The sequence below is a fragment of the Scatophagus argus genome, chromosome 24 (genome assembly GCF_020382885.2).
Source record: "Scatophagus argus isolate fScaArg1 chromosome 24, fScaArg1.pri, whole genome shotgun sequence".
In the NCBI taxonomy this organism is placed as follows: domain Eukaryota; kingdom Metazoa; phylum Chordata; class Actinopteri; family Scatophagidae; genus Scatophagus; species Scatophagus argus.
This window is the reverse complement of record NC_058516.1, coordinates 11913913-11931138: the sequence shown is the minus strand read 5'-3', so window position 1 is coordinate 11931138 and position 17226 is coordinate 11913913. Positions and strand designations below refer to the sequence as shown.

The 17226-nt window shown below is 40.1% G+C and overlaps 1 protein-coding gene across 2 annotated transcripts in view; it reads left to right on the top strand.

Annotated features, from left to right (window-relative positions):
• Positions 1–2678: 2678 nt before the first annotated feature.
• Positions 2679–17226, top strand: part of nlgn4xa (neuroligin 4 X-linked a) — a 76651-nt gene continuing 62103 nt past the window's right edge. For both annotated transcript variants that reach the window (XM_046382189.1, XM_046382190.1), the window contains exons 1-2: positions 2679–3090; positions 14070–14789. In XM_046382189.1, the coding sequence (XP_046238145.1) occupies positions 14297–14789 (493 nt within the window). In that variant the 5' untranslated portion in view covers positions 2679–3090; positions 14070–14296. The remainder of the gene's footprint in view (positions 3091–14069; positions 14790–17226) is intronic.

The window sequence follows — 17226 nt, the reverse complement described above, 5'->3', positions numbered from 1 at the left end:
TCCTCTGTGAAGTATTAAGCGCCACACTTCTTGCCCTCATCTTGTGGTACTGCTGTAAGTCTACAGGTCTGACAGTCTCCTCATTCTGCAAGAGAGCACACGGCCACACACTCCATCCATCCATACACACTCAATCCACTGCTGGATTTACACTGGGCTTTACTTTGTTTCCATGCTGCAGAGATCTACTGTGGCTGAATAGACCGATTGCTGTAAAATGCATGAATCCTTCCTTGGGAAAGCAGCTGTATATGACTCAGGTGCTTTTAGTCTACGCAATGCTGAAAACGTGATGTGTGATGAGGGTTTGAAAATGTCATGTTTAGAACATTAAGCCTGAGATACAATATGGAAGACAGGAATTTGAGGGACCAAAGTTCCAAGGATAAGATGTTTTGTTGCAGTCTGCGAATTGTAGAATCCAGTGCTTATGGCACTATAGACTGATAAAGATTTATATCAGCCTCTGATGATTTGATTTTTGAACTTATTTTTATAATTCAACACTTATCTACTGAATCCTGTACTCCTAATTCTGGAAAGTGAAAAATAATTTGTGTATTCGATCTATAATTCAAAGCAGCGCTAAACTTTTTTCTCTTCAGCCCATGCAAGTTTAATAAAAATCAGTTTTCCTGTGATCATGCTGACAAACAAAACAATTTAACCTGCTTGGCAGAGGTAATAAAAAGACTGATATGCCGAAATAGCTTAATGATTAATGGTGAATGTGACAACTAGACTATTAGACTATTAAATTTAACCAGACCCAAAGCTGACAAATATATCTAATCGCCCTGAACCATAAAAATATAATTGGTTTTAACGAAATTGAGATTTTAAGTCATATTGTGAAATTCTTGACATATTTTATCACATTTTCCAAAAACTATTTAGAGCAGAAACAGAAAACCTACACTACAGCTGCATCACTGCACTTTGTAATGATGAAATCATCAGTGACTGTTCTATCATTACATGCATGCTAATACAGGAGGAGGAAGGTCACACGCCATCTTCACCGCCGTTGGTTGCAGGTGGATTTATTATTCTGCTGAACATCTGATTTGGCTTTACCCGGGCTGCAGTGACGTCCCCTCATCAGCCTCGTGAAGCCTCACCCAGTCATTCTGGGCTGAGCTGCTGACAGAAGCTGATATACACTTCAGAGGCATGGAGGATACCCCCCCAACCGCTGAGGGTTATGATGCTGGAAGAGGAAATAAATGATGACGATATCAAAGGGAAGCCTGCTATCCGTGCAGCTGTCAGCCCGCCTCATCCTCAGGATCTGACTCTGTTGTTCAGTCCCGCTGTAGGTCTGTTTTTAACCGACACGATGATGAGAAGCGTCTTGATTTTTAATTAACTCGACCTTGATATCACAGGAATCTGGCCGAAATGTTAAAAGCTTTAGCATCCATTTTCCAGGCCTTATCATTATTCAAATGTAAATGTAGTTTGTTGAAGGGAAAGGATATCATCTATGGATTTTGAATATGCATGTCATCGGTTTCCTGAGATCAAATAAAACTCGGATATGAATCGATACATAATACTACTACACTACACAAAGAAAAGCAATACATTAATGTTGAGCAAAATAATGTCCTACATTTATGTTTAACCACCAGTCCTCTGAAAATCCAGACAGTTTTGTTTTTTTTTTAGTTTATTTATATAGCGCCAATTCATAACAAAAGTTATCTCATGACACTTTCCAATTAGAGCAGGTCTAGACCAAACTCTTTAATTAAACTGTAATACAGGGAACCCAACATGAGCAAGCACTTGGCGACAGTGGCGAGGAAAAACTGCCTTTTAGAAGGCAGAAACCTCTGAGCAGACCCCGGCTCAAGACGGGCGGCCATCTGCCTTGACACAAAATGACACATTACATTTAAGTTCTCAGACACCCCAGGTGTAAACCCCGGTTCAATAAAATTGATTTTGATCAACTCTACATGGAATGTACTGTGCTTATATTGCGCTTTTCTAGTCATACTGACCACTCAAAGGAAGTTGACACTACTGTCACATTCATCCATACATTCACATACTGATGAAAGAAGCTGCTATCCGTCAGGCAGCGATGGTCTAAACATTCGCACATGTATTCATACACCGATGGCACAGCATCAGGAGTTATTTGAGGTTTACTTCGGCGTGCAGACCGCAGGACGCGGGGATCGAACCAACAACCTCGCATGTGAGAATCAACAGGAAACTTATTCTCTTTTAGGTAGCACAACAGAACAAACTTTGCCATACACAGAGGTGACGCATCCCGCTCCTTTTGTATGCTTCCGCCAAATTAACTAACACCAAAAGAACGCAGTTCCCTTTTCAAAATAAAAGATTTTAACAACAACAAAAAAAAAAAAAAAAATCAGAAAGAATGATTTATTTTTGTCACCTTCAAATATACAGAGTTAGTAAAGTATTTGTAGCGTTTCTGTGGCATATATTGTTCTAAGGACCACCGGGATCACGTTTTGTAGAGCAGCCGGTGCCATATTCCATGCTCCATGCCAGAGCTGCCACAACACAGCGGCTGGTTAAGGGTGATGGAGAGAATGCGGCAATCCATTGGCTGCAGGCTTAGTAAATTTCAGTCCAATGGCAAGCTGGAGAGATGGAGGTAGAGAGAGAGAGAGAGGGAGGGAGAGAGAGAGAGAGAGACCTGGTTTCTCTATCACTAATCTTGTCCTCGCAATACGCTCGCACTGTGAGAGCAATTAGATTCAGCACCGTTTTCAGTGCCTCTGCAATGACTCATTGAAACATCTTCTGCGCTGATAAAGCCGCATCTCTATTCTCCCTCACCGCACACACACACACACACACACACACTCACGCTCACACACACTCACTCACTCACACACACACACACAGATAGGACGGATACTTGGACTGCCTTCAGTGTACACCGGGATTGAGGTTCTTGTACTTTGGATTTTTCCAGAGCAGGAGGCTGGACGTGGACTTTGTATTTTTTTTTTTTTAATTTTTTTTATTTCCTATGTGGTGTGATTTCGCCTAAAGTCGGGACTTACATAAAAGAGTGAGACGGTGGAGATACAGGCTAAGGTGAGTGGAACTGCCGGATTTATAAGATGCTGAGCATTGCAGCTTTTCTCCAACAGACTAAATTTATAGACAAGCTGCAAAATTTCTGTGCGTTTTGAGGCGCTGAATCCCCCCCCCCTCTTCCTTCCTTCCTTCCTTCCCCTCCTCCTCAACCTCCTCCACTAATAGCTTGTCCGGCTTTAGTCCCATTTTTAAAAAAAAAAGCATAATCCACAGGGAATTCATTCACGGACATTTACTGTTAACCTCAGCTGCATCTCAGACATTTACGCAATCATAACTTTCGCAGAAAACGCGCAGGAAAACGGAGGGTTTTTTTTTTTTTTTTTAACGTAAAGACCCCCACAGCAGCAGAGACGCACTTTGCAACTGAGCTTTATTCCTTTGTAAATGTCGATTAAAGATAATCACCCATCATCCTCACCGTCTGTTTATTAGAAATCAGTCATCAGAGCGTTATTCCTGTGCAGACGCCGTGATGGTGGCGCTTTAACCAAACTCGGTGCCAAAAGCAACAGCTCGGTTAACTTTAATGCGACAGGACGACCAGAGAGACAGTTGTGATCTCACAACATAAAACGCTTTCTTTCCCCACCCCTCCCTCGTTTAAACCCATTTCACACCTTTTGTTTTTTTTATTTCCATAACTCCATAACAATCTTTCAGGTATCTTTCAGCAGCTTTCTGTGCGCCTCTCCATCCTAAGCAGCCACAAGATGGTGGTGTGGATATCTGGATTTGTGTTATTTTTTTTTTTAGGGAAAAAGGTGGGGGGTGTGGGTGGGTGGTGTTGAGAGGGGTTTGTGCCTTGCATGATTTTATACAGCTATACACTGCTGCTAATGCTGTGATTTTCTTGTGTTCACGCTAGGTGGCATTTAGACTTAGGCTCTTCCTCCTCAAGAGGTTGCAGCTTCACAAAGGTTTGCTGGTTTAACATGGGATGACCTTGATTGGTTGTCATTCACATACCTGCTTCCGAGATGAAACGATCAGATCGGCTTATAGGTCTTCAAAAGACATGGGTCCACGGAGACCCTTTAGAACAATAGCACAAGACCTGTCAAATGTGTTTGTGGGTGTGTGTTTGCTTTGGAAAGGTTTAGGTGCAACCCCATTTGCGTTTCAAACCCTCTCACATCTACACTGCTATCACAAGGGTTAATAAATGAATCCCTAAAGGGATATTTAATATATATTTAATATAAGTTTAATATCTGGTAGCGTAAGTGTAGGTGTAAAGCGACGGCCGCCTTTCCTTCGCCATCTTTAGCAGAGAGGGAAGAAGAACTGCCAGGGAGGTGACTGAGAGAAAGGGACGTGTCCAACTTTTGGGAATTTACATGAAGGGAAAAAAAAATAGTACAACACCACAAGTAAAGTTCCATGTCCAATAAGTCATCCTCTTTCAATCATTTTCCTCTCTCCTGTGATTGCTCTACAATATTTTTTTTTTTTTTTTGGTCCAATTTCAGCAAACTACATAGACGCAGTCATGTCATTCAAAAATGAAAGCCAAATATTCACAACATGCGCGTATAATCCACTCCTCCTGCATGTTCCAAATAATATCAAGGATTCCTGGAAACATGTCAGGGGACAAACGCAGGAAATTGCTTTTTAGCCTTTTGTCCGTGAATACTCTTTGGCGAGTGTTTCTAAAGTATCAACTGAACATTTTGCTTTTTTCTTCTTTTTTTTCCTATGGATGTTAATGCCGACTCCGGTTCCCTTTGTAGAGTGCACAAAAGGAAATTACGTCCACTGCAGGCCTTCCAACATATGGTGCATTAACATATTCATCTGACAGGTCCGTAATGGCATCTTGATGCTGAACAAGCAGCTGTTTGCTGATGTAGCCAAACCATATGTGCACAAACGTATGACAACAGGTGCAGGAGTATGTGTATGCTAGGCTATCTGCTGTAGGTACTAGATGTCTGAAGGAGGGAGTACTGCTGAGTCCTGATGTGTGTAAGTCCCACACATACATCCATCCATCCATCCATTTTCTATACCATTTATCCGTCAGGGTCGCGGGGGAGCTGGAGCCTATCCCAGCTGACTACGGGCAAGAGGCGGGGTACACCCTGGACTGGTCGCCAGGCAATTCCCACACATACACATTTACGTATTGCTTAAGATAAGTTTAATCTTTAAAGAATCCATGTTTTCTCTCTTACCTGTAGTACTCTTTATTCATCCAGATTGTTTTGATGTTAGTTGCAGAGTCTTGGAGCTATCAGCTGTCGAGGAGGTAGTTCGTTTCTCAAGAGACGTGTTTTCCACGTAACATTTCGAATCATCGTCTTTTTGAAGTTCTATTGTCGAGACATAGAAAGCTGTTGAACGCGCCGAGTGTAGTAGAACTTAAGGCTTCCATTTCAGGCGGGAATCAAAAAAAAAAAGAAGATTGCAATTGGATGTCGCCAACTTCTTGCTCCTGCACATCAGAGGAAATCTGCAAAAACTTGATCCTTCCTCAGCCTCTCCACACTGTGCCACTGGGTGACTAGCATCAAGAGTACCATCATTTTTTGGGTTTTTTTTTTTTCCCCCCCTTCTTTTTGAAGTTCAGTTCCCAATGTGAAATGTGTTCTGTCATGTCTCCAGTATTTAAGACTAGAGAAACAAGGCATAGAGTGTCCTGCTTAATCAAAGGTTTCCAAAACAGGCTAATTTATTGCTTCTGTTCATATAGACAGACATTAAAGAGTCCTCCTAAACACGTAATTAACTTAATTTTCCAATTTAGTGTGCAAAAGTCCCTCGGATCTCTAAGTTTTAGTTAGCTCGTAGTGAGCCTAAACTCCAGAGTGAGATTCTTCCTGTTTGACACAAGCAAACTGTGGTGTGTTGGCAGACATTTTGACTTGTCGCAAAAAGGGAAAACACCAGTGGAACAAATGACAGGAACGATGGCTTCTATTAGCATCCCAGTAACCCAGTAAAGTGCACAATAGCAGGACCTTCTCTAAGTGGAATGCAGCAGTCATTAATACACCTGTCAGTTTGCTGCTGTGGCATGTCAGAGTATCTGCTGTGCAACGACTGACTTGGATAACTAAGGGAGCAGATGTAGATGTCCATTTCTTTTACAGTGATTCAGTTCTGGTGTTGTCTTTCTCCGTGTGTCAGCGAGATTACAAATGGGGAAGTCATCTTCCTGTGCCACAGCTAGAAAAATAGCAATATAGCAACGGCCAGGAAAAAGAATATACACATTTTTGTCCACATGCACAAGATATTGTAAGTCATCTTACAGGTGTATCAAATCTGAAATCAACACTTTGCTCTGACTCCTATCGACCACTACTGGTTACTGGAAATGATGTCAGTAGGATTGATACAAAAGTCACAAATGATGAAAACATAATTTTGATGATGAGAAAATAAAATCCCACTCTAAAGGGTGGATAGAAATATATTCAAATGTCTGCTGAGCTGAGTACTCTCTGGTGACAGCTGTTAGTAGAAGGTATAAAGTTATGAACATGCAAACCTTTGCATAGTTGTGGGAGATATCAGTAAGGCTGGTCATTTTAAAAAGGAAAAAAAATTGCAAGGTGGCTCACTGGTTAGCACCATCTTAATGTCACCGTCAGAACTTCCTGACTTCCTGAAGCTCCTCCTCACACTTTCCTCAAACTCCTTTCCTTAATCCCAACCGGTCAAAGCAGATGGCCGCCCATCTTGAGCCGGGGTCTGCTCCAAGGTTTCTGCCTTCTAAAAGGCAGTTTTTCCTCGCCACTGCCGCCAAGTGCTTGCTCAAGGGGGAATGTTGGGCTCTCTGTATTACAATTTAATTAAAGAGTTTGGTCTAGACCTAGATGTGTCATGAGATAACTTTTGTTGTGAATTGGCGCTATATAAATAAACTGAATTGAATTGAAATGAATTGAATTAAGGCTGAAAAGCTTCACTTTGCTCGTATCTTGAATGTTTTGTTTAAAATTCAATGTAGTGGTGTACAGAGGCCAAATGGCAAAAAACATGTTCTTGTCCCAATATATATTGACCTAACTGTATCTCACCCAGTGAGTGTGAGCAGGTAATATATGTTTCTAAATGATAGGCTAAGCTTGAAACTATCTAGTCCTTAGAAAGTGCCATTTGACTTTATTTAATAAAAAATTCTGAATTGCTGCTGAAAAGCTGGCTGTCACGGAGAGTGGCACAATGCAACGAGTCTTTAAAATGAGAATAACGGGACACATTCGTGATAATGTATTTGGTTATTCACACAGAAACTGACAAAAGCGCTTGTGTAAAGAATAAAGAAAACAGCTTGAGACAGAAACTGAAAAGGCACCTATTTTCACATCCACACATAATACACACATGAAGTGAAGACTGCATTATCTCTTTGAAACACAGACACTGGAAAGGCATTCAGATGGTAAATAGACCACGCATTCATTCAGCTATACAGTGCTTCCTAACTAAAGCACCACTGTCCTTCTGATGAGCGGATGGCCTACTCTACCTCCTGAGCTACAGCCTGATACATGCATCTTAAAAACACTCGCAGCAGGTCTTAACTCTAATGCATAATGTAGTAGCGCATTCAAACTCGTACAGCCCATTTAATCCACATCTAAAAAGACGCAGGAGTATAATTATTTGTGTTTCTGACAGTAACTTGTATTTAGTTTAATGAATCTGATCGCGGACCAAATTGTACCTCGGAAAGTACTTCTAACCTGACAAGTAAACACACATGCGGTGTACTAAAATGCACAAATACATCATCATATGTATGTGTAGCTAATTATCTGCTGCGGTGATTCAAAGTGTTTGTGACATTTTATAGCTGGGAGGACAGGGCGCTGACAGGATCATTTTATAATGATTGAAATGCAAATAACAGGGAGCTCCTTCATTGATATTCATATGACTTATCTCCTATAATCATTAAGGGTGAGAACAATGTTCTCAATCTCCTGTGTGCTTCTGCCAAGGAGAGCCACCGAGCACGCTCTGCCCTCAGCCTTAGCTATCTGAAGGACAGTTTCTCATAAAATACCACATTATTACATATATTGTACACAGTGGTACTTTATCACAGAAACATTGAGAAGCATATAACCTCAGTGAACAATGAGCAACTATTTTACCTGTGTAAAACATTGCCGCATTCACCCATTTTACTGTCTGGCCATTTGTGTGTGATATATATTCTTCATAAACTGGTCAATTTCAACATTGTGTAACATATGTATGCATGTATATAAAAAGACACTGTAAATAAAACCATATAAAAGACTATTTCTGATGATAATTATAGTCCTGGCAGGGAACCTGGATTACCAACTGGTCTGGATGTAATTGAGGTTGTACTTAGCCACAGCAGTACTTTGATCTAATATGCTCATAATGGCAATGTTAACATCCTGATGTTTAACAAATTAGTTTTTATCACGACCGCCATTTTAACTTAGATGTAGAAAAATGATTGCTCAAATTATGGCTATCAGAAATAAATGAATAAGTCAATATTTATAGTAAATAACAGAATTTAACTTGTATTTAAACTCACCTCTGGGCACCATTCATAACGAAGGGAAAATGACAGCCAATCAATCAAGTCACTCAATTTTGGAGGTTGCTACTAAATGGTTAACTCGTGTATTTTGACTATAATGCTTCATATGCAAAAACCACTTAGTCAAACCATGTAATGTTCTTTTTAAAATCAAAGGTTTACTAAACTACTTAGTTTGATACAGAGCAGGTCTAGACCGAACTCTTTAATAAGAGAGAGGGACTGAACAAAACTCCCGTGAGCAAGCACTTGACGACAGTGGCGAGGAAAATCTACAAACTACAAACCCAACTAGTAAGTGATAAAAACCAAATGCAACCATAAATAAATTAAACTCCTTTAAAGTCCTTTATTTGTCGTATACAAAACAGTGAAAATGAAGTATGCTTCCTCCAACAATGCACATACAACATGTACAAAATAAATATAGGAAGTTTATAAGAAATTATAGGGTTAAAATACAATATATATCTACATATATATATATATAGATATATATAGAATAAAATCTAAAATGCTATACCGAGTTAGACTGGTTGCTAGACTGGTGTACAGATGAAAAGGTAATGCACATAAACATACTGTATACTATGTTTGCTGTCGGTGGGTTTCATACCATTTTAAAATTTACTCCCATTGCCCATAACTGGATCCAAACGCCACTGACAACAGTCAAAGTATTTATTACTAGTATTGCAACCCAACCCAACCGGTCAAGGCAGATGGCCGCCCATCTTGAGCCGGGGTCTGCTCCGAGGTTTCTGCCTTCTAAAAGGCAGTTTTTCCTCCCCACTGTCGCCAAGTGCTTGCTCAAAGGGGAGTGTTGGGTTCTCTGTATTACAATTTAATTAAAGAGTTTGGTCTAGACCTGCTCTAATTGGAAAGTGTCACGAGATAACTTTTGTTGTGAATTGGCGCTATATAAATAAACTGAATTGAACTGAATTGAATTGCACACTGACTTCTCCCCACATTGATAGGACAGTTTCTGAGGATAGGGAGCTGAATAAACAGCTATATAAGTAGTACACAAGCAGTAAACTCACTCAGTCTGGGCATTGTCAACATTTTCCTTCATTTTCTGTCAGTCATGGTGGTCAAGTATTTTGCCACCATGTTTAGGGTCAAACATAATTCAAATCTACTTTTTGATTTGGTGGTTTTGTTCCAATATTTGATCTAATTTTGGTTTTGAGATGATTTGGTCAGCCCGGATTGTTTGGCAGCTCTCCCAAAACCCTAGTGTGTGTGGGCAGAACTTCAGGACCTGCTGGCAGAGAGCTCTTATCTTTGTTTAACTTTTGACAGTATTGTGCCATGTATTGTTGCTTGATATTTACCAAATCTGACGACTCACTGAATTTTAATTATTAGAGCGCTGCATTCATTACTGCCTATCTGCCCATGAACTTTATGTTTCTGCATGCAGGTAATAATAATAATAATATTGGGTCTATAACTGTATTTAGAATTTTGAGACTTGTATGGAATGTCAATTCTAATTTTATTATTATTATTATTTTATTTATTTATTTTGGATGGTGTTAAAAGCCCTTCTTCTGATTCAGCTTCCTGCTTCTACAAAAATTGAGCTTCAGTTCAATGTTATTGATAACAAGAGGTTAGAAAACTATTTACAGAATATGTTTTTTAGAAGGGTAAATTAATAAATTTCAATCAGCTCCAATGACACATTTTAGTCGGATGTCACTAGTATATAAAAAGTAGATGATAGTCATTCTCACTATTTAACCCCTAGTTGTTACACATTTTAATACATGACTAGGCTGATCTCTAGCAGTTGTACATTTCGTATGTATCGCTGCAAACCCTTTGTGGAATGTGTATCTTGAAATATAATGTGAAATCTTGTCTTTCATCATCCTAATTCTCTATAAACTAGACCTCTTGCTGTGTCACTTGTGTGAAGAGTACGTGACTTTAAAGTAAAGATTTTTCTGGGGTGAACCAGAGTTGGATAGTACACTGTAACAATGTGGACATGTTGTTCAAATAGAATATTATCACCATTTTTAGAAAAGTAAATAATATAAATTCATATATTTGTGGGGTTTTTTTTCATTATAGGACATTGCTTAGCAAATTATGAATCTGTGAATTATCAGAGGTGCTGTACATGAGAACCTACTGCAGAAAATGTTGGTTGGGAGAGATATAAATCTTTACTGTTACAAAACTATACTTTCCCTGATGTGAGGTTAGGAGGAACTTGGTTTTTGCAGAGAGGGCTCTGTTTCTTTTGCGCTAATGTGACTAAAAGCTGTATCTTTTAATCTTTGTTATCAAGTAGTAATTCATTACTACTAAGAAGTCATTTCTGAAGGCAGAAACCTGGTAAAATGTTTTTACTTTTAGTCGTTTCCATCCATCTGAGAGATTTCAGCAATGTAACCATGATGTAGGCATTTTTAAAAAAATGTGTTTACCACAATTGTATGATATTTAGATATGAATATTTATGTATCTCAGACATAGTTTTGAAGACTTTGAATGAGGATGGTTTGTATTTAAAGGTTATTAAAACATTTGACACTGATTTTACAAAATGTTACGCTACCGCAGGCAGCTTTAACAACATAATAGCCTGCTGTATGTCAAAGCGGCAGCAGCAGCAGCTGCACAGGCAAAAACACTTATGCATTAAAACTGTGAGGAGAGGAAGAGGGGTGAAGCAATGTATGAACCCACAAGGTATCATAGCAAATGGACACGTTGTCTCTCTTAATGGTGAGAGGCACACATTGTTTCAGTTAAAGGGGTGTTGCTACAGATCATGTAATTAATATTTTGTTCATTAATGGTGACTGTGACTGAGAGGAGGTGACAGAAAGAAAAGGGTTAGTTGCGCAAAAATATGCATATAGTATATACTGAATATACTCTCTATATAGGGAGATATACAATATGTCAACAAATAGAAGAAGAATTGAAGAAAGATGGGGTTGGGCTTGGTCCTTTGCTTTCAGTGAAGGGAGATCTTAATGCTTCAGCATACCAAGACATTTTGGACAATGCTATGCTTCCAACTTTGTGGCAACAGTTTTGGAAAGGCCCTTTTCTATTAAAGCATGGCTGTGCCCCAGTGCACAAAGCAAAGCTCCATAAAGACATGGTTGGATGAGTTTTGATGTGGAAGAACTTGACTGGCCCACACAGAGTCTTGACCCCCTTGGAACACCTTTGGGATGAACTGGAATGGATACTGATACAACACCACCTACAAATTTGTGGTTACACTCTAGCTTGATTTATATGGACCCTACACACTACAAGGAGAGTTAACTCTGTTAGCAGAGTTAAAAGCATGTGTGTCGCGTTTGTGAAGGCCAGCTAGGGTATAGATTTTACCAGCACCGGCACTGACACCATGTAGGATCTTTAGACATTTGCTACCAGCCAAATATCAAAAATAGCATATGGATCATGATTACCCATGAGTGAAGTGGTTAGCGATGTCACCTCACAGCAAGAGGGTTCCAGGTTCAAAACCTGGTCTGGTCCTTCACTGGGGAGTTTGCATGTTTTTCCTGTGCCTGCGTGGGTTTTCTATGGGTACCGGGTACCAATTAATTGGTTAATTGGCTACTCTACATTGACCCTAGGTGTGAGTGTGTGCGTGTGTTGCTGTCTGTCTTTGTGTGTCAGCCCTGCAATTGACTGACTGACCTAATAAGTGGTGTAGAAAATGGAGGGATGGAATATAATTTGCCACAAAAAGTCTATTTATCTCACGTTTAACTATTTCAAAATCAGGCAATAGGCAGTTTGGCCTTTTTCACTCTGGAAGAGCAAAGGAGTTTTGAAAAACAGTCACAAGGATGTTTACTTAGGAAATTCAGAGATGAGAGTAACAGTTGCGGGAATTTAAGAAACAATTCTTGCCTCAGAAATATTTTTATAGCTTGTTTACTGCAGTGTTGAAGAATGTCTTCTCTTCCCTTCGCTGGCTTCACAACATTGTTAGCAAAGTTGAAATAACGAGACATTTTTGCCTTGGTTTTTGCCAGGTGTCAGCGAGTATCATTGATTGTTGCCATGGAAACACCACTGCTAGCTCTGAAATGAGCCTGAGGGTAGAATGGCAAACTTTTAAGGTTTGGTTCATCCAGTTTACATAAAACGTATTTTCTTGCTTGAGCTAAACTCAGGTGTGATTGAATTCAAATGTAAGGCTGGTATTATTATTATTATTAACATCTTTTCTCTTTTTGGTTTCCCATTTTCTGGTTTCCCATCTGTGTTTTCATTTCACTTGCAAAGCCAAGGTTTTAAATATTTGAAACTTGTGTCTTTTACGTCCTTGTTTGCTGCCTGGCATTTTACTTTGCTCTGTCTTTCCCCAAACATTACAAGCTAAGAGTCTAAAAGTCTCATTAAAGATTAATTAACACTGTTAATCATAACCACCCTTTGTTCCTATTACATCAGGCCTCCTTTCCTTCTTCCATACGTGGCATTGTTTACCAGTGGCACATATGTTGTTACCCAAATACAAGACACCATAAATGACTGATTCTTGCATCTGTAGTCAATAACCTGAATCCTTTCTGTTCTGTCCATGTGTTCATGTTGGAACTGTTCAGCTTATCTTGCTCGCAAAGATTGGCACGCACTTTGACCGTATTAGCGAAACCGCACTCATTTATTCATGCTGCCTTTTCATTTATATTTCATATCAGAAAGGAGTCAGCATGGTCAGCATCCATCCATACACCCCGGACTGGTCACCAGACAATCACAGGGCTGACACGCAAAGACAGACAACCACAGACGCACACACTCACACCTAGGCACAATGTAGGGTAGCCAATTAGCCTAATGTGCATGTTTTTGGTATTGTGGGAGGAAGCCGGAGTACCCGGAGAAAACCCACGCAGGCACAGGGAGAACATGCAAACTCCACATAGAAGGGCCCAGACCGGGATTCGAACCTAGAACCTTCTTGCTGTAATCCACTGTGCTGCCACATGGATTTAATTATTGATTTGGCTTGACTTTCAGTGGCACACACTGTTATTTGAGTGAGAGGGTAATATACTATATATACATGCACAGACCAGCAAGGGTCTGAAATTAAAAAAGCCTTTGCCCACCTGTTATTGCCCATAACAGGTGGGCAAAGGCTGTATGTTTGTAAAAACACAATGTATCCTCCCTGCAATCCATCCAATGCTTGTTAAGTATTTTATTTTGAGAGAAAGTGGTGGACTGACAAAATTATAAAAATGTACAACCCCCTGTACAGTCAAACACTGATTAGCATAGCATTTTGTTGGTTGGACTAAACCCTAACCACTATAAAATTGGATCTAAATCTGGTGTTAATCTATTATTGCACATCTGCTGTATGGATAAATGGATTAACAAAATTATGATGACAAAGTGGATCAACCCTTATTTCTTTGTTTTTCAGAATATCCTCATCCAGTCGGAGCCCACGCAATCAAAGAGCATCCTAGGCCCTCTCTTGTTCTGGACGGGACCTACATAGCAGCCACCTATTTCCATGCAGGTTCTCGGAATGGGGGGCTCTGAAAAAGCTGCTTTGTTTGACTGGGGTTTCTTCTCTCAGCTCATAGCCTGAGGAAGAGCAGTAAGTATCTTGGTAAAGGGGCCTTGGGGTGGTGCAGAGGGTGGACCATGACTATGACCTGCCAGGCTCTGGCTCAGTACAGAAGGAGAATGTTAGCACCTGGAGACCCTTCATGGATGTGTTGCTCCACGGCTAAAGCCAACCTTCTGCTGTGGATGGGGTTGGCATCAATTTGTATGGTTGCTGTTCAGGCCCAACAACACCCTGTGGTCACCACCAATTATGGTAAATTGCGAGGAGTGAAGGTTACGTTACCCAATGAGATCCTGGGACCAGTGGAGCAGTATTTGGGGATTCCTTATGCGCTGGCTCCAACTGGAGAGCGGAGATTCCAGCCGCCGGAGCCACCCATGTCCTGGCCAGGCATCAGGAATGCTACTCAGTTTGCCCCAGTTTGTCCTCAGTTCTTAGAGGATCGCTTTTTACTCAATGATATGCTCCCTGTGTGGTTCACCGCCAACTTGGATACAGTGGTAACCTATGTGCAGGAGCAGAGTGAGGACTGCCTTTACCTTAACATCTACGTCCCCACAGAGGATGGTAGGTTCAACTGACTACGTCTCTTGTCTACTTTCTGTCTTCTGCCTGCTCCTGTAGCCAATGTCTTTGTGTTGTTCCATTTTGTTTCTCACACTTGCTCAAGCAACTTTGCCTTGAGCTTTGAGGTAATGTTTTAACCAAAATCTCACAGTTGTTCTCTACTCACAACAAATGGTATGTTATTTTTTAGGATTCATCTTAGATAGATAGATACACTTACTGATTTTTGTTATAGCATTTGAAGGTGAAGTAATTCTGACACAATTTGTCATATCAGGGCTTTCTACATAAAACTGTACTACCTCAGAGTTTCCTGATAGACAGAAAGTTTTAAAGGTCCTTATTGTAGCTGTTGTTAGACAGTTAGCTCTATTGGTATCTGATTCTGTGTTCAGTTCCAGTTCGGCAGTGGATGGCAAGTAACATTTCAACTGTATTGACTAGGAGTCGGACTGAGAGTCAGCTATTTAGGCTGTACATCTAGCTGCATGGTGGGGTGAGGTAATGCACATTCAGTGCTAATGCTATTTGCTACTGTAAACTCTACTGTAATAGAACTTTAATAGGCATCAAAGGGTCTTACATTTTATTTAGAAAAGCCTTAAATCACATCTTGCCTGTAATGTTATTTCTTTTATGTCTCTGTATATGATCACATGTTGTTCAGACATTATACATTTGAATAGAAGCGGGAATGTTATGACAGTGGATTGTGCTTTTCAGTGGAGTTTCAGTCAGCACATTCTGACCTGCAGAAAATACTTTGCCGCTATTACCTAGGACATCAGCTCAGAATGATTTGAAAGTATTGATTTTAATGAAAACCTAAATAAACTCCATGAATTATTCATTTTTAATTGGTTAATCAGGTTCCAGGAAACACTAATTAAATTTGTTATATCATTAAAAATTGTTGTTATATAGTGTTGGGAGGGCGGCATGGGGGTACAGTGGTTAGCACTGTTGCAGATTCCAGGTTTGAATCCCGGCCCCTCTGTGGGGAGTTTGCATGTTCTCCCGGTACCTGTGTGGGTTCTCACTGGGTACTCCGGCTTCCTCCCACAATCCCAAAAACATGCACATTAGGTTAATTGGCTACTCTACATTGTCCCTAACTGTGAGTGTGTCAGTCTGTGGTTGTTTTTCTTTGTGTGTCAGCCCTGACCGGGTCTGTCCATAGGCTGGAGGCTATCCATAGGCTCCAGCCCCCCCACGACCTGGATAAAGCAGTGTAGAAAATGGATACATATTGTTGGGAATATTGAAAGAGGTGGTATAATAACAGGCCATATTATCATTACAGGTGTTACATTTTCATACGTTAAGTGGTATGATAATGATAGGATTCAATTGCACTATTGTGGTATTGTAAAAGTTTAAAGATATTGTAAAGATTTTAAGAAGAATTTAACTTGCTGAATGCTGCAAAAACCTCCAATGGATATTACACTGTAAATATCAACGCAACAGGTAAACATGGAGGAACTGCTGAGTTAGCATTAACGGCAAATTACATCAGGAACGAATCGGAAATCACTTTTTTTGAAGTTAAGTTGAAATGAAATAACATTTATAGTTTCTGTTGTTGTGTATAGATAGGAGCAGATTTATTTATTTAAACTAAGCCTTACAGCTAGGTGCTTTTGGCACTCATTCAAACAAAGGGTTGTAAAACCCTGACTTCAGGTCTCTAGGATGACATACAGGCCTCTCTGTTGTTAATCTCAGCACATGGCCTGAGATCCCAACACTGTTCTGGGCTAATAATTGTGCTCCCTATCTGGGCATCAACCAGTCAGAATTCTCTTAGTTTTTATCTACATTTTATCTACAAATAATTGTAAATCACTTTGAAGTGTTGGACCTTCTGTTCATTCAGTTTAGACATTAGACAAGGTGAATTTATTCTCAAAGCAGAAGTCTATAAAATGTTGGGGTTAATCATGGACAAGCTTATGCATTTTTATTTATTTATTTACTTTTACAATGCATTTGTATTATCTTGTTTTGGTGAGTAAGGTGTTGTTGCTGTTATTGCCCTTGACTCTGCCAGCAGTCCAATCAGTGAACAATGGTTTGTCCAAAAGACAGGAAGTGCAGAGCCTCTTGTCAAAGTGCTGAAAGCTCTGTCCATCCATTCTGCTTTGTAGTACGACTGATAAGAGTGCTGTTGACCAAGAGTGATGTAAGATTAAAATATGAAAAAAAAAAAAAGAACCACAGGATGTTCTGTATTGCTCTCAGATTGAAGAATCATCCATAATGTTTTCCGCACTTCCTTGTTTGAGTGAGCACTTTTGGAGTGGGTGTGACACTTGTACCAACAGAGCACTTTACCCATTCAGGTTTCTGCTGCAGCCAGCATGCACAGCAGTGTGCTCTGTGAAAAGTGTGTTGAACATAACCCGGAGTGGTTAGGGGTCAGGGAGAGCAGGCT